The sequence below is a fragment of the Hypanus sabinus genome, chromosome 16 (assembly GCF_030144855.1).
Source record: "Hypanus sabinus isolate sHypSab1 chromosome 16, sHypSab1.hap1, whole genome shotgun sequence".
In the NCBI taxonomy this organism is placed as follows: Eukaryota; Metazoa; Chordata; class Chondrichthyes; order Myliobatiformes; family Dasyatidae; genus Hypanus; species Hypanus sabinus.
Genome location: NC_082721.1, coordinates 10,745,192 through 10,768,066, shown reverse-complemented (window position 1 = coordinate 10,768,066; position 22,875 = coordinate 10,745,192). Strand labels below are relative to the sequence as shown.

General features: G+C 39.1%; 1 protein-coding gene across 3 annotated transcripts in view; it reads right to left on the bottom strand.

Moving 5' to 3' along the window:
* Positions 1 to 9,244: 9,244 nt before the first annotated feature.
* The window catches only part of LOC132406002 (BTB/POZ domain-containing protein 2-like), a 38,084-nt gene continuing 24,453 nt past the window's right edge, over positions 9,245 to 22,875 (bottom strand). For all 3 annotated transcript variants that reach the window (XM_059991115.1, XM_059991113.1, XM_059991116.1), the window contains 4 exons: positions 20,489 to 20,681; positions 17,579 to 17,666; positions 11,630 to 11,776; positions 9,245 to 10,714 (listed from right to left, as the gene is read on the bottom strand). In XM_059991115.1, coding sequence (XP_059847098.1) covers positions 10,553 to 10,714; positions 11,630 to 11,776; positions 17,579 to 17,666; positions 20,489 to 20,681 — 590 coding nt within the window. In that variant the 3' untranslated portion in view covers positions 9,245 to 10,552. The remainder of the gene's footprint in view (positions 10,715 to 11,629; positions 11,777 to 17,578; positions 17,667 to 20,488; positions 20,682 to 22,875) is intronic.

Sequence of the window (22,875 nt, the reverse complement as noted above, 5' to 3'; positions counted from 1 at the left end):
TTCTCAGTCCCAATCTCCTGCCTTCTCCCCACACCCCTTTATACCTTGACCAGTCAAGAATCTATCAAACTCTGCCTTAAATACATATAAAGACTTGGCCTCCACAGCTGCTTGTGGCAAAAAATTCCTGAGATTCAGCACTCTTTGGCTAAAGAAATTCCTGCTCATCTCCATTCTTTGAGAATATCCTTTGGTCTTAGACTCTCCCGCCATAGGAAACATCCTCTCCACATTCACTCTATCAAGGCCTTTCACCATTCGATAAGTTTCAATGACATCACCCCTCATTCTTCAGAATTCCAGTGAATACAGGCCCAGAGCCATCAAATGCTCTTCATATGACAAGCCATTCAATCCTGGAATTATTTTCGTGAGCCTCCTTTGAACCCTCTCCAGTTTCAGCACATCCTTTCTAAGATAAGGCGCCCAAACCTGCTCACAATACACCAAGTGACGCCTCACTGGTGCTTTATATAGTTTCAACATTACATCACTGCTTTTATATTCTCATCCTCTTGAAATGAATGTTAACATTGCATTTGCCTTCCTCACCACAGACTCAACCTGCAAATTAATAATCTTCATGGAATCCTGCACAAATACTCCCAAGTCCCTTTGCACCTCAGTTTTTTGTATTTTCTGTCCATTTTGAAAATAGTCAATTCTTTCATTTCTTCTACCAAAGTGCAAGACCATACACTTCCCAACAATGTATTCTTATTCTCCTAATCTGTTTAAGTCCTTCTGTAGTCTCTTCACTTCCTCAAAACTACCTGCCCCTCCAGTTATCTTCATATTATCTGTAAACTTTGCAACAAAGCCATCAATTCCACCATCCAAATCACTGACATATAAAAAGAATCAGTCCCAACACAGAGCCCTGTGATACATTACTATCACCAATAACCAACCAGAAAAGGCTCCCTTTATTCCCACTCTTTGCCTCCTGCCAATGAGCCACTTGTTTTATCCTAGCTAGAATCTTTCCTGTAATACCATGGGCTCATAGGTTGTTAAGCAGCCTCATGTGCAGCACTCTGTCAAAGGCCTTCTGAAAATCCAAGTACACAACATCAACTGATTTTCCTTTGTCTATCACACTTTAAAGAACTCAAACAGGTTTGTCAGGCAAGATTTTCCCTTGAGGAAACCATACTTACTATTGCCTATTTTATCATGTGCCTCCAAATACCGAGATCTCATCCTTAATAATCGACTCCAACATCTTCCCAAACACTGAGGTCAGACTAACAGGCCTATAGTTTCCTCTCCTCTGCCTCTCTCCCTTCTTGAAGAGTGGAGTGACATCTGTAATTTTCCTGTCTTCCGGAACCATTCCAGAATCTAGTGATTCTTGGAAGATCATTACTAATGCCTCAACAATCTCTTCAGATACCTCGTTGAGAACCCTGGGGTGTACACCATCTGGTCCAGGTGACCTATCTACCTTCAGACCTTTCAGTTTCTGAAGAACCTTCCGTCTAGTTATGGTAACTTCACACACTGCATGACCACTGACACCTGGAACTTCCACCATAATGCTAGTATCTTCCATAGTGAGACCGATGCAAAATGCTTATTCAGTTTGCCCACCATTTCATTGTCCCCATTACTACTTCTCCAGCATTGTTTTCCAGTGGTCTGATAACAACTCTCGCCTCTCTTTTACACTTTATGAGTCTGAAGAAACTTTTGGTATCCACATTAATATTATTGGCTAGCTTACTTTTGTATTCCACCTTTACCTCCTTAATGACTTTTTCATTTGCCTTTTGGTGGATTTTAAAGGCTTCCCAATCCTATAACTCCCCATTAATTTTTGCTCTAATATATGTCTTCTCTTTGGCTTTTATGTTAGCCACAGTTGGGTCATCTTTCCTTTAGAATACTTCTTCCTCTTTGGGATGTGTACTGTATATCCCGTGTCTTGTGAATTGCCTCTGAAAATTCCAGCCATTGCTGCTCTGCCATCATCCCTGCCAGTGTTCTTTTCCAATCAATTTTGGCCAAATCCCCCCCCCCATGCCTCTTTATTTCCTTTACTCCACTGTAATACCATTCCATCTGACTTTAGCTTCTCCTTCTCAAAATTCATTGTGAATTCAATCATATCATGATCACTTATCCCTAATGGTTCTTTTACCTTCAGCTCTCTAATCAATTCTGGTTCATTGCACAATCCTGCCACATTTGACACTCACCAACGTACTTACTGACAGAACCACTCTGTAACAAATGCCATAGCATCTGTCATGCACCTGGCCCTGACACACTTCGAAAACAAGGACTCTTATATCAAAATGCTGCTTCTGGATTTCAGTTCAGCATTCAACACTATTATCCCACAGACCTTGATGAACAAACTTCTCCTCCTTGGTCTAAATACCACTGTGTAACTGGGTCTTGGGACTTCCTAACCAAAAGACTTCAGAAAGTTAGCATCTTCACTCCTTTCTCCCTAGCAACCCCAACACAGGTGCCCGCCCCACCCCAGGGCTGTGTGCTGAGCCTATTTCTGTATACACTTCTCACACGATTGCACAGCCATACACCCAAGTAGTCACATTGTCAAGGTTGCTGATGACACACTGTGGTGGAGCTCATCACCAAAAATTATAAGATGGCCTACTCGAGGCCTCTCTCTCTCTCACACCATTGTCTGTATGGAGTCCATTCTCCTTGATATCATATGGTTTTTCTCCATGAGCCCAGGCACCCAGGTTCCCTCTCACATTCTAAAGATATACAGGTTGGGGTTATTAACTTGTGACCATGCTACATGGGTGATGGAAGACTGGCAACACTTACGGGCTGCCCTCAATACATCCTCCGATTACGCTGGTTGTTAACGCAAACAATGCATTTCACTGTATGTTTCAATGCACGTCACAAAATAAGCTAATCTCTTTATACTACAAAGCTTGTCATAGGTGTAGAATTATTCCACCCCCCCATACCACTCAGTTGCTGTGCTCCAACTCAAAATGAGGTTAGTTTTTTCCCCAGCCCCCAAACTTAGCAAAAGGTCAATTTAGTTTCCATTGCTAGTGTATCTTAACAAATTCAGCTCTGATGTTTGCTTAAAGCAGGAAAATAGCAGCTCTTTTCTATTCCCCCATGCTTCAAAGTCCAGAGTTCTGTATTCTGTAGGATTTGTACTCTGTACTACATATTCCAAACTTGTGCTAGCTGGACCCAAGTTAGTCACCATTCATAATAATTATCAACCAATTTCATCCAATTTACTTATTTATTGAATATGTTAAGGATCATCACAATGTTCACAGCTGCCACCAAGCAAACACCTTATCTACCACTAATGGTGAAAGAAACACAGCGTCTGCAGCTAAGTGCCAATGCAAACTCAGAGCCACTCTCAATAATTTCTCCTTTGGCTCCTCCCATTTCCTTCAAACAAAACATAGGTCCCAGCTATGCCTGCCTGTTTGTCAGCTACGTGGAACAGTCGAAGTTCCAAGCCTACACTGATGTCACTCCCCAACTTTCCCTACACTACATCAATGATTGCATCAGTGCTGCTTCCAGCACCCCTGCGGAGCTCATCAACTTTGCCTCCAACTTCCACTCCGCCCTCAAGTTTACCTGGTCCATTTATGACACCTCCCTCCCCTTTCTTGATCTCTCTGTCTCTGGAGACAGCTTATCTACTGATGTCTATTATAAGCTCACGGATTGTTAAAGCTACCAGGACTATATCTTTTCCCTGTTACTTTAAAAATGCACATCCCCCCCCCCCTCTCAATTCCTCCACCTCTGCTGCATCTGCTCTTAGGATGAGGCTTTTCATTCCAGGACAAAGGGGATATCCTCCTCCTTCAAAGACATCAGTCCATGGCATTCTCTGCTGTTGCGATGAGGCCACACTAAGGTTGAAGGTACAGCACCTTGTAATCCATCTGGGTAGCCTCCAACCTGATGGCATGAACATTGATTACTTAAACTATCAATAATGGCCTTCCCCTTCACCAATTCCCTCTCTAACCTTATCTCCTTACCTGCTCATCACCTCCCTCTGATGGTACTCCCCTTTTCTTTCTTCCATGGCCTTCTGTCCTCTCCTGATTCCCCCCTTTCCTGCCTCTTCCCCCCTGTATCTCTTTTACCAATCAGCTTCCCAGCTCTTTTCTTCACCCCTTGTTTCATGTCACCTTGTGTTTCTTTCTCCCTTCCTCCCACCTTCCAAATGACTCATCTTTTTTTCTCCAATCCTGAAGAAGGGACTGGCCCGAAATGTCGATTATACTCTTTTCCATAGATGCTGCCTGGCCTGCTGAGTACCTCTCACCATTACAATCCTCCATTCACTGTATTTTGTTTTCTGCAGAGTTTATATTCCAGAGTAGACTTTGTATCCTGATAGCTCATAGATATTTTGTGTCCCTTTTGTAAATATCACATTTGTCTAAATAAACCTGTACAGTTCTTAAGAACATAAGACACAGAAGAATTGGGCCATTTGGCCCATCAAGTCTACTCCACAATTTGATCATGGCTGATTTATTATCTCTCTCAAACCCATTCTCCCTGTAACCTTTGACAGCCCTACTAATCAAGAAACAAACAACTTTAGCTACGACCAATGACTTGACCTCCATAGCCACCTACAGCAATGAAATTCACAGATTCATCATCCTTTAGCTAAAGAAATTCTTCATCTCTGTTCTAAAGGGACATCTTTGTATTCTGAGGTTATACGCTCGGGTTCTAGACTTTCCCGCTATTGGAAACATCCTCTCTAAAACAAATCTATAAACCCATTCTCAATGTAGTACTTGCAGTATCATTAACACTGGGCAAAATTCTCAACTGGTTCCTTGAACATAACTCTGAAAATATTGGAATATCTAACACAGCTGAAGCCAGTGTCACTGTGTCCCAAAATTGTGTTACTGTCAGTGTGGATACTCTTATATTTACATGCTCTTTTCAGATTCACATGTTTAAAAATCTCAAACAATAAAAAAAAATCTGCCTGAAAAAAAGTTTAACCTCCAATTACCACCACCAAAAACAGGATACTACTGAATGTCTTAATCTCCAATATGGACTTCATAGGGATTCCCATTGCTACGCTCTCCAAAACTCAGCAAGGCCCTTAGTTCCAACACCCCCCTTAAACTTAATAATTTACCTGTTAAAAATTGTTGGAATACTGTGGAACATCAAAAAAATTGAAAACTTGTTAGGCTATTAGTAGAAATAACATCTAAGATTTTGGAGAAACCTGCGAGTCTGCCAAAGTGCAATGTTATCAGTTTTACTGTGGTCGTTCAGTATTGCTGGTGAGCATGTTTGCCCACTGGAAGCTGCATTTACTTACATGACAGCATTGAGTGCCTAGATGTAGATCACTCAGGCATTCTGAAAAGGGGGATAAAATGCAAATACAACAGTATCAGTCATTTGACAAGAGAATGAGGAAGCTTTACAAACTGCATTTTATCTATTGAAAAGTATTAGACAACTATAGACAAAAATCAACCTATCGAGAGTTTATCAGGAGATACAGGGAGAAGGCAGGAGATTGGGGCTGAGAGGGAACAGGATGGTGGAGCAAACTCAATGGACCAAATGGCCTAATTCTGCTCTTATGTTATATGGTCATATAAAGTTGTAAATGCATGAGATACAGAGACATTAAAAGTGAATTACACAAACACATTTTTAAAACATTTTATTTTAACAAATATTTGTGAAACATTTTTGGACTCCATCTATCATATTAATATTAGATGTTTTTGCCAATGATTTTTTATTGTGTATTCCTTAATTGTAACATGCACATACTGATAATCATTTAACGTTTTGAAGAAACTTTGAATTCAGGGATTTATACATATTCAGGAATAGTGTTTTTTTTTATTAAATCACACAAATAAGAAGTTGGTGTTGAGTAAAAAGTCTATTGTACTGATCTGACAAACTTCAATCAGAACCCTTTAATGACTTGCAACGGGTTAGTCTGCATATTACCTCCAACCAGCCACCACCAATCTAAAATGATCTCCGACAGAAGCCATTCTAATGCACTTAAATGTCATTAATAAATGATACGTGTTCAAAATGGCTGAATGCTCAGTTACATTCTGTGTTGAATCTCCAGTACCGAGGAAAATGATCCAATAACTTACCCTAAAATCTCTATTTCTTGCATTTGTTTTACTTCCCGATCCAACATTCACTGACCAACCTGTTTCCCCATTGCTTCCACCAAAGGGCTATCAGATTACCATGCCTCCCACAACTGTACTTCTGAATGATGTTAGACACACAAATGAGAATATAAAAAATACACGGTGGTTCTAAGTAACAGCACTGCAGCACCACTAATGGCCAACCAGTGGCACTAAAGGAAATGACAATCTCATTAAATTCATAGCTCTGCAATTTGTAAAGTGCATTTTACTGTAATATTACAGCTCAAATGATCATGGGAACTAATGGGGTTTCTGCATGTACTGGTTTGTTATTTTCTAAACTACTCTGATAAAAACAGAATCTATAGCATCTCTAGACTGAGTCAGACCTTGCAAGCTATTCAAGTGTTTGAGCAAATTGAATCATACTACCATACAGCATCTTTCCTGGACTTTTGTGACAAGAGGTAAAGGTTATTATAATTGCACTGGCATTTTGATTTTAACAAGGATAAGTTAGGTTTGTTTAAATTTAAAGGCAACACAACTGGTGCTTCACCTGAACCACATTGCCTCTTTATCCCCTTCTGGGAATGTTTCAATATTATTTAAGTTTGCAATAATAACTTGCTTCTGTGATTTTAAGCTCCCTCAAATCCTCTCCTTTAAAGAACCTTCTCTGACACATATGCAAGTGCCATTCCACACATCCACTTACTGAATTACTGTAGACATCTTGACAAAATAGGCTTTCACGGCTTAAGTAGTTAGAATACATAAAGGTTTACTTATTTTATACATTCATTCTACAGTATCTAAGATTCTAAGTACTCCTTTAAAAAATTGACATGTTATTTGCTTGCGAATTCTGACAGGCAGTTTCTACAATAAAATTAGCAATACATTCAAAGTCTAAATAAGCAGAGTTCTCTAAATAATGCCACAACTCGTGTACTGATTGGTGAAAGGGCCATAGCAATGTTGCCATTTAGTAAGCCTTCAAGTTTCAGTGCATCACCAGGGGAAGACAACAATGTTCTTATTCCAGTTTCCCAAATGCACAAAGTTCAACTGCACTCAATAGCCAATTCCAATAGCATAAGGTGTATGCACTATTTCTAAAATTCTCAGATAAATAGCTCATTAGACATCAGAACTAAGGTACCTCCTGGCTGTGTTGGGCAAAATCCTGCAATATCCAATAGCAGTTTGCTAACTTGTCTTCTTGGTTGAGTTATAATACATTGGTGAAGTCCTGAAATAACCTCATTTTAGATGTGCATTTCCTTATAAACTTGTGAACTGGCATATAGCTGAGGATATAGTTGAAGCTGAAGATTTAGGTAACAGATTACTATGAATCATTGTAAACTTATCTGAAATTCTCAAGATATCACTGAGCTCCATACAGGGTTCATTTGATTTCACAATTCTGAATTATGAATTTTCTCTCATGGCTGCTTTAAGTGGACTTCAGCTATAAAAAAAAAAGTTGGCTCATAATTAAAAGACTATTAAGCTATTGGAAGAAAAAGGCATTTGCCATGTCTTACTAATTTATTATCACTAGCTTCTTTATCTCACCCAGGTATTTCTGTTGAGGATTTTATTATCTTTTGAGGGAAATCTGGTGCTGCGATTTAAGTTGCTTCAAAAACATTAAAACTGTCCAAACCTGAGAGATTGTTAAATAAACTTTAACACAAAAGGAAACCATGACATTTAAAATATCCACATTTTTAAATGTCCATGAAACTCTGCAGTTCAATACTTTAACTGAAATCAAATAATAATAATAATCCTAATATGTTTAAGTACAAGCTGGGAAATAGGCAAGGAAAACTGCCATTCTATCCTTTCTAATCTCTTTATTGTGATTAAACACAGCCATTCTGTAATGATGGAATGGTTCATGTGTAGTCAAAGACTGCAGCAACACACTCAAAGGTCTCGGCACATAACGCTTATTGTTTATTCCTCGTTATAGCTGCTGTCTGGCCTGCTGAGTCTCTCCAGTATTTTGTGTGTGTTATTCTGGATTTCTAGAATTTGCAGAATCTCTTGTGTTTCTAATCTCAAAGACTGTATGCAAGATAGAGAAAATACTGTCAAGTATAGCTCACGAGGCAGGATCTGAATTTCAAAATGGCACTAACACCAGTCTCATCTAGAGATGGTTGGCCATGTAGCACCTTTATGTTTCCAGCCTTGTGAGTAATTACAATGCTGTTGGTAAAGAAAAATTTTTAAGTTTCAGTAAGATCAGGTTACACACAAGCTGAGTCCATGAGAGCACACGCAAGTAAAATAGGGACAAAAATCAACATGCAAAGTATTACAACATCTTTCCAAAATATGTTACAATAGGGAGGCTAAAGTTTAAGCATATAAAAAAAAACAATTTAATGCATTACCGTTCACAGTTTTAATCATGTGATAGAGAGAAACAGACACAATCTTTTTTTAAATGGTTCACTGGATATGAATGCTTTTAAAAAGCCTTCTCAACCAGCACTACTACCAAGTGCATTACTCCAATCTCTCTTGGTCTCCACCTTTATCGAGACAATCTATCGGTTCTCTCTACCCTTCTCCTTCCTCTGCAGCATAAACCACATTTGATTTCTAATTTTTTTTTTCCTGGGTTCTGATGAAAGGTCATTGAAATATTAGCACTGCCATCTGGGCTGAATATTTCCAGCTTTTTGTTTTTAAATTTCAAATGTGTTTGCTACAGCTATATATGGATAAGTATGATTTTACATTTAAAAATGTACAGCAGAACACAAGTGAAATGGGACTGGAGTAAATGCGTTCAGTGTGCATCTACAACAGTTCTTTCAGTGTTGAAATATACATCATTCTTTGTGTGAATATCCCTGCATTTTCAAAATAAATACTGCCTTATGCCAAGGTGAAACAAATCGGCATCCAAGTCAAACCTTTCTTCATTTGTGGAATAAATGTTTTTCTATTACACCAGTTTTTAAAAAGAACCTCAAAGGTCTGATGTTTTCTAGTGTCTGAGGCAAGTAAATAAATTATTACTAATGTGCGTGATATCAAAGTAGAGGCAGAAGTAGAGCTTGGTGGGGGGTGGAGGGAGGGAGGGAAATCAACACACACACAGAGCTATTAAGGTGTAGCCTGAAAATCATTGGAGGAATAGGATCATTCTTTCCTCCAAACTGCTTGACATAATTCTGTAAAGAAAATAAAGTAATGTTTTTACAAATATAATGTGGAGAGAATGCAACATAACTCTTGGAATTATGGATTATGGAATCCCTGGAATTTTCCCAAATCTCTGCAGCTTTAATGTTGTCATTTTTTCTGATTGGAGGAGATCTTTTCTTTAAAACTGACCTGCATTATACAGTCGTCATTGACAAATCACTGTTCTTATTCTGTTTTTGTTCCACCTACCCATTACAAAACAATTATAGATCTGAGCAACTCAGTCCTTTCACAAAATTCAGGGTGGAATTCTCTACATTTGAAAACATATCAAACTACCCAGCAGATATCAAATTTGATGCTCCCCTACATTTACCAGTTATTGAATAACAGTTCTTGAAACCACGTAATAGCCAAGCTGTGTATATTTGCTTTAATTGTATTTTACACCAGTAACAGAAAGCATTAGTCTTCAGCATGTTGAAACATACTACCTTGCGGGTAACTTCCCTGGAAATTGGACCCATATTTAACTGGCTAAGTATGTTATCACGGTAATAGAATGAGAGATTTTCCACTGAACTGTAAGGAATACACCCTTTATAAAACATTAAATGGAGAGCAAGAGCTGAAATTAGATTTGACGTATTTTAGTTTTCGAGTTGTCTTTTGGTACTAATTAACATTTTCTAATACACGTTGTTAGACATTACCAGTTAACACACTCCCCACTTAAAGATCTAGATTTTGTTTATGTTATAAGTTGCTGGTATAATCTAGTTTTCTACATAGTATTGTGTTTTATACAGTATTTTATTGTATTTTATACAGTAATTTGAAGCTCTCCTCATATGCAGTATAATGTCTTTGGCCTTCATAATAGTGCTGTGGGTCTTTTAATCTGAAACTTCAAGGCTTAGACACTCAGCTTTGCGACAGCCCTCATTACATAAGTGCATTTCTCACATCATTAAGCAAAACAACTGCTTAGAATTGGCACCACAATAACAATACTCCTACATTCTGTGACAATACAGAGCCAAGGAGGAGGAAAAAGGGAAAATAAGCTTTTTTTTACACTGTCAGCCAATAAAGCACAATATTCAAAACTTGTGCCTAGTATTAGGCACATTACTCTTCATTTCAAATATACAATAGCATACAATCAGTTTGTATTTGAGAGACCAATGAAGATCTCAAGGTCCCATTGAACTTGACTACGTATAGAAGATAATTTCTGGGACTTGCCCATCCTCTACTGATGTTCCATTGTTATTCCCAGCAGCATAACAGAATGTGAAGACTGTTTTTGTGCCTGTTGTTGGAGATTCATGAATGACTTTACGAAGTCCTTTTGTTCCATAATGAGAATCTGGCCCCTACAACACAAAAGAATTTTTAAAAAATAATATTTCATTGATGGCAAAAGCCAAGTAAAATTTGTATAAACAATAAGGCATTGAAAACAGTGACATAAGAGAAAGGAATTTTTAAAAAGCGATTTTTCAGAAAGAGTCTGGAGGGACAGCATGTTCAAATTACCATCTAAACTGACTCATGGTATGATCATCTCTGATCTGCTCAAATTAAATATAAAACATTTTCCACAGATGAACGGAAGTAGAGTTGGTATGGAGGAAAATGCAGAATAAAAACTTCTTAGACAGACAAGTACTTTCCCTCCTGGAAAAGCCAAAATAAACACTACAAGACCACCTTGTTCTGAAGATTTCTTTTTAAAAAGAAAGCACACCTATGAGATTTTATTTTGAGGTACAGTACAGATGGTTCCAGCCCACTGAGCTGCGTCGCCCAGAAACCCACCTATTAAACTCTACCCTAATCCCACAATTTACAATGACCAATTAACCTACTAACTAGCACATCTTTGGACTGTGGGAGGAAACTACAGCACCCGGAGGAATTGAGTCTGCTCATGGCTGACTTCTCCCTCTCAAACCCATTCTCCTACCTTCTCCCTGTAACCTTTGATGCCCTTACTAATCATGAATGTATCAACTTCTGCTTTAACTATACCCAAAGACTTCACTGCCATCCGTGGCAATGTATTCCAGACTCCCACATCCTCTGGCTGAAGAAATTCATCTTCTTCTATGTTCTAAGGGATGCGTTCCCAACCCATTTTTTTGCCACAGACCCCTATCATTAACTGAGGGGTCTATGGACCTCTAGTTGGAAACCGATGTTCGAAAGGGCCATCTTTCGGCTGTACCCTCTGGTCCTAAACTCTCCCACTATTGGAACCATTCTCCAAGTAATCTCTAAAAACATACCTTCAATGTTGCACTGGCAGTATAATTAACATTGGGCAAAATCTCCACTGGTTCCTTGAACATAACCCTGAAAGTATTAGATGATCCATCACAGCTAAAGCCAGTGTCATTCTGTCCCAAAATTGTGTTGCTGTCAGTGTGGATAACCTAAAAATGCAACATAATCCAATCAGTATATTGTTTTAATAGCAGCTGTAAAAAGATATTTGAAAGCTTGCAGATCATTTTTAAAGGTAGTATATGACTAAAGGCATGATTTAACATCTCTTGTCAGATGCAAATTGACTGAAGAACAGAACTTGCTTAGAATGCTAAATGTGGACTAGTAGAGAGCACTTGGTGTGTTCAGTGATTGACATTAGAAACACCTAAAACCCAATTACTTGGAAAAATATATATAGGATATTGATTTATCTATGTTTAATGTCTTTCCTTGCCTCTTTTGTACAACAGTTTACCTCAGTAATTCTTACTAAATAATGTTTACAGCTTCTTCCTACAACAACTTAAAATAGTGCCAAATTCCTTTGCTATGATCTTCAGATAAAATTGAATATTACAAGATGTCACATGTCATCATTTTCACATTACAAAAAAGACTGTATGGAGAACATTTTTTTTTACTCATGGCAAATTTTCAATAAGCTTAATAGAAATAGGATGCGTTTCCAGTTGCCACCTTTAATGCTTCCAGAAGCTCTGCCTCCAAAAGGCAAAAAAGCTTCAATATTATTATAAACAATTTACTTTAAGTTCCAATGGATCGCAGACTATGACCCAGTTGTTCTCCATTGCCAAGACAAAATGCTAGAAATTCAGACCAAACACACCATCAAACATAATAAAGACTCTAGCAATATAAGATGTCCTGTAAGGTTTATGAATAATTGAAATTTATCACATCTATACATTTAAAAATGTAAAATTTAGTTTTTGTACATTTTTCTCTGGAAAAAAATAACAAGATATCTAACATTAATTGCAAACAGAAATACAATCAAAGATACAGTTGCAAGAAAAAGTTTGCGAATCCTTGCAGTTAACTGGTTTTCTGCATTAATTACTCACAAAATGTGGTCTGATCTTCATTTAAGTAACAGTAATAGACAAGCACAATCTGCCTAAACTAATAATACCCAAACAATGACACGTCTCACGTCTCTATTGAACATTGTTTAACCATTCAGTCTAGACTGGAAATAGTATGTGAACCCTTGTATTTAATAAGTGGTAGAACTTCTTTTAGGAGCAATAACCTCCACTAAAATTTTCCTGTAGATGCTGATTATACTTGCACAATGGTAAGGAGGAATTTTAGACCATTCCTCCATATAAAACTGTTTCTAATCATCAATATTTCTGGGAACAGCCCTCTTCAGGTCATGCCACAGCATCTCAATTGAGTTAAAGTCTGGACTCTGACTTGGCCATTAAAAATAAGATTTTTCTTCTTTTTAAACCATTCTGTTGTTGATTTACTCTCATCTTTCTGATCATTATCTCGTTGCATCATCCAACTACTATTAAGCTTCAGGTGACAGACCATAATCCTAACATTTCCCTGTATGTAAAATGCCTTGATATAATTTTGAATTCATTGTTCCCTCAATGACTGTAAGCTGTCCAGGCCCTGAGGCAGCAAAGCAGCACCAAACCATTATGCTCCTTCAACCATGTTTCACATTTGGGATGAGGTCCTGGTGTTGGAGTGCAGTGCCTTTTTTCCTCCAAACATAGCAGTGTGCATTTCTGCCAAAGAATTCAACTTTTGTCTCATCTGCCCACAGAACATTGTTCCAGAAGTGTTGTGGAACATCCAGGTGGTATTTTGCAAACTTGAGACATAGAACATAGACATTTACAGCACAGGCTCTTCAGCCCACAATGTTGTGCCTACCATGTAACCTACTCTAGAGATTGCCTAGAATTTCCCTAGCGCATAGCCCTCTATTTTTCCAAGCTCTATGTACCTATCTGAGAGACTCTTAAAAGATCCTGTTGTCTTCCACCACTGCCGCTGGCAGTGCATTCCACGCACCCACCACTCTGTGTGAAAAACTTACCCATTTCCAAGCACCTTAAAACTATGCCCCCTTCATGTTAGTCATTTCAGCCTTGGTGGAAAAAGCCTCTGGCTATCCACACAATCAATGCTCCTATCATCTTATACACCTTGATCAGATCACCTCTCATCCTCCATCCTTCAAGGAGAAGAAAAGGCCAAGTACACCCAACTTATTCTCATAAGGTATGGCCTTCAATCAAGGCAACATCCTTGTAATTCTCCTCTGCACTCTCTCTATAGTATCCACATCCTTCCTGCACTGAAGTGACCAGAAATAAACACAGTACTCCAAGCAGGGTCTGACTAAGGTCTTATATAGCTGTAACACTACCTCAAGGCACTTGAACTCAATCCCACAGTTGATGAATGCCAACACACCATACACCTTCTCAATAACACTGTCAACCTGCACTGCAGCTTTATCGACAAAGACCCCAAGATCTATCAGATGATCCACACTGCCAAGAGTCTACCATTTATATTATATTCAGTCTTCAAATTGGACCTACCAAAATGAATCACTTCACACTTATCTGGGTTGAAATTCATCTGCCACTTCTCAGCCCAGTTCTGCATTCTATTGATGTCCCGCTGTAATCTCAGACAACCCTCCAGACTATCCACAACACCCCCAACCTTTGTGTCATCAAACTTACTAACCCACCCTGCTACTTCTTCATCCAGATCACTTATATATGAAAAAAAATCACTGAGAGGTCCCAGAACAGATCCCTGCAGAACACCATTGGTCACCGACTTCCATGCAGAATACAAACCATCTACAAGCACCCTTTGCCTTCTGTGGGCAAGCCAATTCTGGATCAACAAAGCAAGGTCTCCTTGGATCTCACACCTCCTTACTTTCTGAAGGAGCCTTGCATGGGGAACCTTATCAAATGCCTTACTGAAATCCATATACACTACATCCACTGCTCTACCTTCAATGTGTTTTGTTACAGCCTCAAAGAATTCAATCAGGCTTGTAAGGCACAACCTGCCCTTGATAAAGCCATGCCGACTCTCCCTAATCAGATTACGTCTCTCCAAATGCTAATAAATCCTCTCAGGATCTTCTCCAACAACCTGCCCATCACTGAAGTCAGACTCACTGGTCTATAACCTCCTGGGTTATCGCCACTCCCTTTTTTGAACAAGGTAACAACATTTGCAACCCTCCAATCCTCCGGTACTTTTCCAGTCCCTATTAAAAATTTAAAGATCATCGCAAGAGGCTCAGCGATCTCCTCCCTCGGCTCCCACAGCAGCCTGGGGTATATCTCATCTGGTCCTGGTGACCTTATCTAACTTAATGCTTTTCAAAAGCTCCAACATATTCTCTTTCTTAATGTCTATATGTGCAAGCATTTCAGTCCGCTGCAAGTCATCCCCACAATTGCCAAGACCTTTTCCCTGGTGAATACTGAAGTATTAAGTACCTCCACTATCTCCTCTGAGTCCATGCACATATTTCCACTGTTGCACCTGATTGGTTCTATTCTCACATGATTCATCCTCTTGCTTGCTCTTCACTTATTTGTAGAATGTCTTGGGGATTTCCTTAATCCTGCTCACCAAGGCCTTTTCATGGCCCCTTCTGGGTCTCCGAATTCCATTTTTAGGCTTCTTCCTAGCAACCTTGTAATTTTCTAGAGCTAACTAACAGTAAATTTCATAAGCTTTTCTTTCCTTCTTAACTAGATTTTCTATATACTTTGTATACCATGGTTCTTTAACTCTAGCATCCTTTCCCTGCCTCAATGGAACATACCTATGCAGAACTCCATGGAAATGTTCCCTGAACATTTGCCACACTGCTCTGAAAACATCGGCTCCCAAGTTCCTGCCTAATAGCATCATATTTCTCTCTTCCCAATTAAATGTTTTCCCAAATTGTCTACTCTTATCCCTCTCCAGCGTCATGGTGAAGATGATAAGAGTTGTGGTCACTACCTCCAAAATGCTCTCCCACTGAGAGATCTGACACCTGACCAGGTTCATTTCCTAATACCAGATCAAGTACAGCCTCCCCTCTAGTTGACTTGAGGCAATGTTTTTTTGGAGAGCAGTGGTTTCCTCTGTAGTGTCCTTCCATGAACACCATTCTTGTTCAATGTTTTTCTGATAGTGGACACATGAACAGAGACTTAAGAAAATTCTAGAAGTTTCCGCAGGTCTTTTGGCATTACGCTTGAGTTTTTTTTAAAACCTCTTTCAGCATTGCATGGTGAGCTCTTGTTGTGATCTTTGCAGGACACCTACTCCTAGGGAGAGTAGCAACAGCACTGAATTTCCTCCATTTGCAGACAACTTCTCTTATTGTGGGCTGATGAACACTCAGGTCTTTAGAAATGCTTTTGTAGTCTTTTCCAGCTTCATGCATCTCTACAATTCTTCTTCTAAGGCTCTCTGAAACTTGTTTTTGATTGAGGCATGGTGCACATAAGCAGATCTTTCTTGAGAGGAGCAGGATTTGTCAGTAACCTGACTGTGTGGTGCTTTTTTTTTTAAATAAAAAAGGGCAGGGCAGCTCTACAACTGACACCTCTAATTTCATCTCATTGATTGGGACACCTGACTGCAGACGGTTTATGTACAAGGCGTTACCCGAGAAGTTCACTTACTTTTTTGCACCTAGACTGTGATTGATGAAATGGTGTACTCATTATTGACAAGTAGTTGTACAATTAGTATTATTAGTTTAGTCAGATTGTGTAAATGAAAATCAGATATTTTGTTAGTAATTAATGCAGAAAACCAAGCAATTACAAAGGACTCACAAACCTTTTCTTGCAACAGGATGTCAAGAAATTTGTTTTTCCAGCTGTAGTACAGTGCAATACATATAATTACCATATTATTATGCAAAAGTCTTAGCAACTTAGTTATATACATATCCCCAAGATTTTTGCACAGTACTGGAAATTCGGAGTCAGGAACGATGGCAATACCAAACAGCTACCAACTGTCCACCTGGGTGCTAAGATAGTGATAGGTTACCTTTCTGGTAACTCAATGCACATATTATTGTTTCATGCACAAAATTATCAAAACTATTATATAAAACTACCTTCATGGTGTGTGGTGGTGGTGTGTATATATATCAAACATATAAAATGTAAATGGATTTAGAGTTTACTTGTGTCTCATCCCCAACGTGACATGGATGCAAATATTCCAAAACCCTAAATCCAACAGTACTGACCCCAGGCATTTCAGGTAACTTTTAGTCAATCTGCATTCATTTTGGACAACTACAGAAATAATTAGAAACATGGATTTTCTTGTTAATTTCTAAAGAAAATTATTGAAATGTTATACCCCAATTTAATTTCTCCTCACAGTCATCTTATAATACAAGTTCTTTTATACAGAAGTGTATAAGCCAGGGGTTTCCAACTTTTACGTCATGGACCTCTACCATTATCCGAGGGGGTCTGTGAACCCAAGGTTGGGAACCCTTGGTATAGCCCAATATACTTCCACTTTTCTCAAGTACCTCTAAATTCTTCCATTAACAGTAGTTAGCATAGGCTGTATCAGCTTATCGCCAGTAATAACTCAGTCAGAACTGACAGTCTCCACTTCAGTGCTGAAGGCATAATATAAACTGTTATCACAGCGTGTTAGAACAATGGCTCCATTATTTCCTGAGATGGATACAAAAGATCCTGAAGCAGGACTTTGAAGAATTAAGCGTTCTGCCCATTTGGTGAACTAACATTTATATCTCAACTAATATAGCAAACTGATTATGTCATACAGCTGTTAGTGGGAACTTTTACCCGAAACTCCCCATTGCACTTCAAAAAATACAACAGAATACCGGTATTTTAAAGAATTTGTGACATTGCTATGTAAAGTGTTTTAGAAATAAATATTTTTACCTGTATATTTACTTGGTAGTCTGTGGGCCCATGTATTGATCCATACAAGCCAAACCCAACTACAAATATCCTCCTATTCACTGTAAACCTGTGGTTTTAAAGATGCATAGAATATTAGTACAATTTAAATACAACTCCCAAAATACTAACCAAGTTGAGTATTTTCTGAGGCATTATAATGAAATATCTGACAGACATTCCAAACAGCATCGAATTCCTTTCCTATGGTATACATCTTACACTAACTGTATAAAATCAAGGTCAGGTTTGACTACTGTCACATTTTTCATAGTTATTCTTGGTCCTTGCTGAAACTATTCCTCAATGAATCAGTTTCTCTTAAACTTCATAGGTCTAGGTCCACCTTCCTGCTTCCAATATTAAATATGAAAATAACTGCTTATAATATAACTGAACATGATGCAGCTACTTAAATCGCTCACTATCTATTTATTTAAAGATACCACTTGGAATAGGCCCCTCCAATTTAATGACTCACCTAGTTAATATGAGCCTAATCAGAGGACAATTTTCAATGAATAATTAACCTACTAATTGATACGTCTTTGGACTGTGGAGGGAAACCGGAGCACCTAGAGGAAACTCAGACGGTCATAGAGAAAACGTACAAACTCCTTACAGACAGTGACAGAATTGAACTTCGATGCCCCAAGCTATAATACAGCTACTCTACTGTGGTGCCTCAATAATATTGCTTTCATCAATAATAAAATATAATTTTCTCAAAATATTCTTTGAATGGAGTGTTCTGCAAAACTATTTTATTTCTATTTGTTTTTCCTGGGATTCTGGTATCAATAGGTTTGTGCCTCTGTGTGTTGTGCCAGATCTCCAGTGTCTGCAGAATCTTTTCAAGGACAACTTTTATTGTCTACTTTCAATTATTCTTGTGAAGTGTATGCAAGTGTTTTCCTTAATGACTGCAGTCGTTTGATGAAGGTACTACGGCAGTGTTATTGGGGGTGGGGTAGAGAGTTACTATGTCTGTGGCTGGCAGAGATGTTTCTATTCCCTTGCTGCCTTTGTTTTACATGATAGCAGAAGTCATGGGTCTTGAAAGTTCCCTGAGACAGGCACTGCCTTTAGCAGATGTCACATATTAGTTACAATGTGACGGCAATCAAGGGAGTGAATGGATGGGGTGCTACCCAAGTCGACTGCATGGTCCTGAACAGTAACAAACTGAGTCTTGTTGGAACTGCAAGCAACACACACAAAATGCTGGTGGAACACAGCAGGCCAGGCAGCATCTATAGGGAGGGTCTCAGCCCGAAATGTCGACAGCGCTTCTTCCTATAGATGCTGCCTGGCCTGCTGTGTTCCACCAGCATTTTGTGTGTGTTGCTTGAATTTCCAGCATCTGCAGATTTCCTCGGGTTTGCCTTGTTGGAACTGCACTACCCCAGACAAGTGAAGAGAACTGTACTATACTGCTGGCTGCAAACTCAAAGATGGTGGAAAAGCTTAGACACAGGATACCTAGACTAAACTACTCTTGCAGTCAACTGAAATTCCAGTCAATGGTGTCTCCCTGGATGCAGCAGGATAGTAGAGTTTGAATCTGATCCATTGAGTGTGGGATCACTTTGCTTGGTCTTTTGCCTGCTGTTTAGCAACCCTACAGTTTGACGTTTCATTTTTAACTACACCTCATACTCCCTCAGGTGCTGGGAAATCAAAGCCTGGGAAATTTCTGCAACTGAATACCCAATGTAAAATACCTGCATACTTTTCTTGGAAAAAAAAGGGGAAGATCCATGAACAGAAATCATACAACTGAACTAAAATAATACAGGTATTATGCCCGTTCTTTGAAAGACCTAGCCTATCATTCCTTTTCCTAAAATGCTGCAATCTCACTCTAAACTACTTTTTGATACTTGCTGCTAAATGCATATCCAACCTATTTTCAGGCAGCACACAGAAAATGCTGGAGGAACTCAGCAGATCAGGCAGCATCTATGGAAAAGAGCTTAGTCAATGTTTCAGGCCGAGACTCTTCTCCAGTCCTGATGAAGGGTCTCAGCCCAAAGCAGTGACTGTTTACTCTTTTCCACTGATGCTGCCTGGCCTGCTGAGTTCCTCCAGCATTTTGTGTGTGAATTGCTTGGATCTCCAGCATCTGCAGATTTTCTTTTGCTATTTGCAGGCAGGATATTACTGAATGCAGTATTTTTTTCTTTTTATAATATCACTGCTTTTTAAAAAAACTAACCTCATTATTGATTAGCTGGGAACACTGGATATCCAAACACCACCACGCATCTTTAAAGTTTGTGATTTACTGTATTTCATTGAGGACTGGCTTAACAAACATATCCACAAGGACTCATAGATATTTCAAAGTTCAAAGTAAATGTATTATCAAAGTCTATTATATGTCACCATATACAATCTTAAGATTCATTTTCTTGTGGACATTGAGGCCTAGGTCTTAGAGCTAATTGATTAGTTTTGAAAGCCGAGTTGTAGTCAACGAAGAGCATCATGGTGTATGCAAACTTCACTATCCAGATGTTCTAGGGTTGAGTGAAGAGCAAATGAAGCTTTCCTCACATTTTATCTCTCTGAAGAATGGCAGCAATTTAGCTGGCAAATATAGTTCAGTAACACAAGCAATCCAGTAACTATTTGCAGTTTAGTTTAATATTATGGGGGGAAAAACTGAGTTCTCTGGCCTTGGGTGGAAACTGAGGCAGAAATCCTGGAAGGTTAACCATTAACAGTCACTAGTATACTAACTAACTTACATAGCTAACAATTAACCCAGCAGGGATTTTTAAAAAAGTACCAGTCTTGTACATTATGGTCCATGGTTCTCAGTATCACATCACAGCTTACAGATACACATAATCCTTGCAGAAACAAGTTTGCATACAAACACTTTACCTTATCCGGTCACTTGTACCACTGTAGCCCCAACGGCTTTCCACCTGTTGGAAACGATTGATGCTGCACTCTTTGCCTCTTAGACAACAACGAGGTCTGTCAATAAACTCTACCCGAGGCTTTGGATTGACTGTGAAATGTAGGAAAAGACTAACAACTTCTCTGTCTGTTAGAATCCCTGACTGTGCAGGTCCTGGGGACGGGGGTGAGAGGAGAGAAATACAGGTCATGTTGTTTGATACTGTTACAACAAACTCCACTCCTAGAAATTAGATAGTCAAACAAATTTCTTACTTAGTACCTATTGAGACCAAGCCAATTTCAAAACCATTGCCTTAAGTTATTCTAGGATTAAAAGGAGAAGTTAATACCCCAATGGTATTCAATGCTTTATAATAAGGAGTGCAGATAGTATAATTGATGAGTGGACATGTCCTTCTAAAATATTCCTCAACAATCAAACAGCTTGTTTATATTTTATGTTTACATTTGCTGCAGAATGGATATTTTGGTATACAACCTTTTTTATGCCATGGACCAATACCATTAAGCAAAGGGTCCACAGACCCCAGGACGGGAACCCCAGTATACCGCATTACATCAGAGCATGTTAGTATGGGTGAACTTATGGAACTGGATTGATTCAGGAAATGACAACTATGGTGGATCTGAAGACTACTCTAAAGAATGCCAGATAAAGCATTTGTCATAAATTGAAAGTGACAGTAAACATAAGTGTAAGAGCCATCTATCCATTTTCTATCAATTTTGTGTTCCATGTTTATTATTGGTAGTTTGTCACATGAATTGGGGGTGTGGAAGAAGTGAAGAGCTTAGTTATATATTAATGCTTTGTCTTTAGTTTAGTTTGAGTAGAGCCAGGGAGTGGGCAGGGGGTGATATTTTTTCGTTGACCGCTTGAATACATTTAAGAATGCTTGGCTTAAGTACGTTTAAATATGCCAAGACTTCATTTTGTTACATAGCCAGCTTCAGTTTCATTAGTTTTTATTGTTAAAGATTGTTAATTTGCTGGTTTCATAATAAAGGATGGAACGTATTCTTTGATTTTGGAACTTAGTTATTGGATGGATAGCGCATCATATAGAATCAACTCCTCGCGCTTAGTGTCTAAGTGGTTTTGGTTTGTTTTCAAGTGACCACTACAATAAGCAACCATTTAATTTATTCACAAATACAATAAAAACATTATTTTCCTCATTTTTTAAAGCCTGATTTTAAGAGTTTGACTTTCTGAAGGAGTCTTACATGACCCATGTAATCTCTCACACAACAGCACATTAGAAATAATGAACTTACAGAGGGAAAACTATACTTAATACAAGTAGGAACCAATGACAATTATTTTAAGATGCACTTGCAATTCTGTGTCTGTGGCCTCTGTCAGTCGTGGTCGACCATGGGTACTGGGCCTCTGCTAGTCACTGGTTTGTTGAGCAGAGTCGACTGTGGCTATTGAGGCCGATCCTGGAACGGTAGGCTCTGCCATAGTTGCTGCATGTGTAGGGCATTGTGGAATTGTCCGCTGTGCTCTCCGTTTAGCTCTCCGCTCCTCAAACTGGCTCAGGATCACTCCTTCGCCTTGTTCTAGGTGTTGCTGAAGAGTACCTTGCCATTGGTTGTGGTCATCTGCTGTATCCTCCCAGCACTCCGTGTTGATTTTTAAGGCTTTCATGTTGTGCTTACAGAGGTCCTTGAAGCGAAGCTGGGGTCTATCAATGTTCCTCTTGCTTGTTGCTAGTTCTCCGTAGACGATGTCCTTTGGCAGTCTACCATCCTTCATACAACGGACTTGCCCAGCCAATGCAGTCTGTGTTGTCTTAAAAGCGTGAACGTTGTGGGAAGTCCAGCACGGGAGAGGACCTCAGAGTTTGAGGCTTTGTCTCTCCAGGTGATGCTGAGGATGCCTGGGTGAAAACTATTGAGTTTCCTCTCCTGTTTGGAGTAGATGGTCCAAGTCTTGCTACCATACAGGAGGGTGCTGATAACGCATGCATTGTACAAGGCAGTCTTGGTCTTTGTAGTGAGTTTTGGATTCTCCCAGATCCGTGAGGAGAGTCGAACAAGGATCGATGTTGCCTTGCCGATACGCCTATTGATTTCAGCATCGAGGGAGAGAGTGTCGCTAATGGTCGACCCCAAGAATGTGAACTCGAAGACCATTCCTAGATCGTAATTGTCGATGGCAATGACTGGTGTCTTCACTATGTTCTGGGCAAGGACATTTGTTTTCTTTAGGCTGATGGTAAGCCCAAAGTCCTTGCATTCCTTAGATAAGCAGTCCATGAGAGTTTGCAGTTGCTGTATGGTGTGCGAGGTTACAGCAGTGTCATCGGCAAAGAGCCTGTCACATATTAAGATCTTTC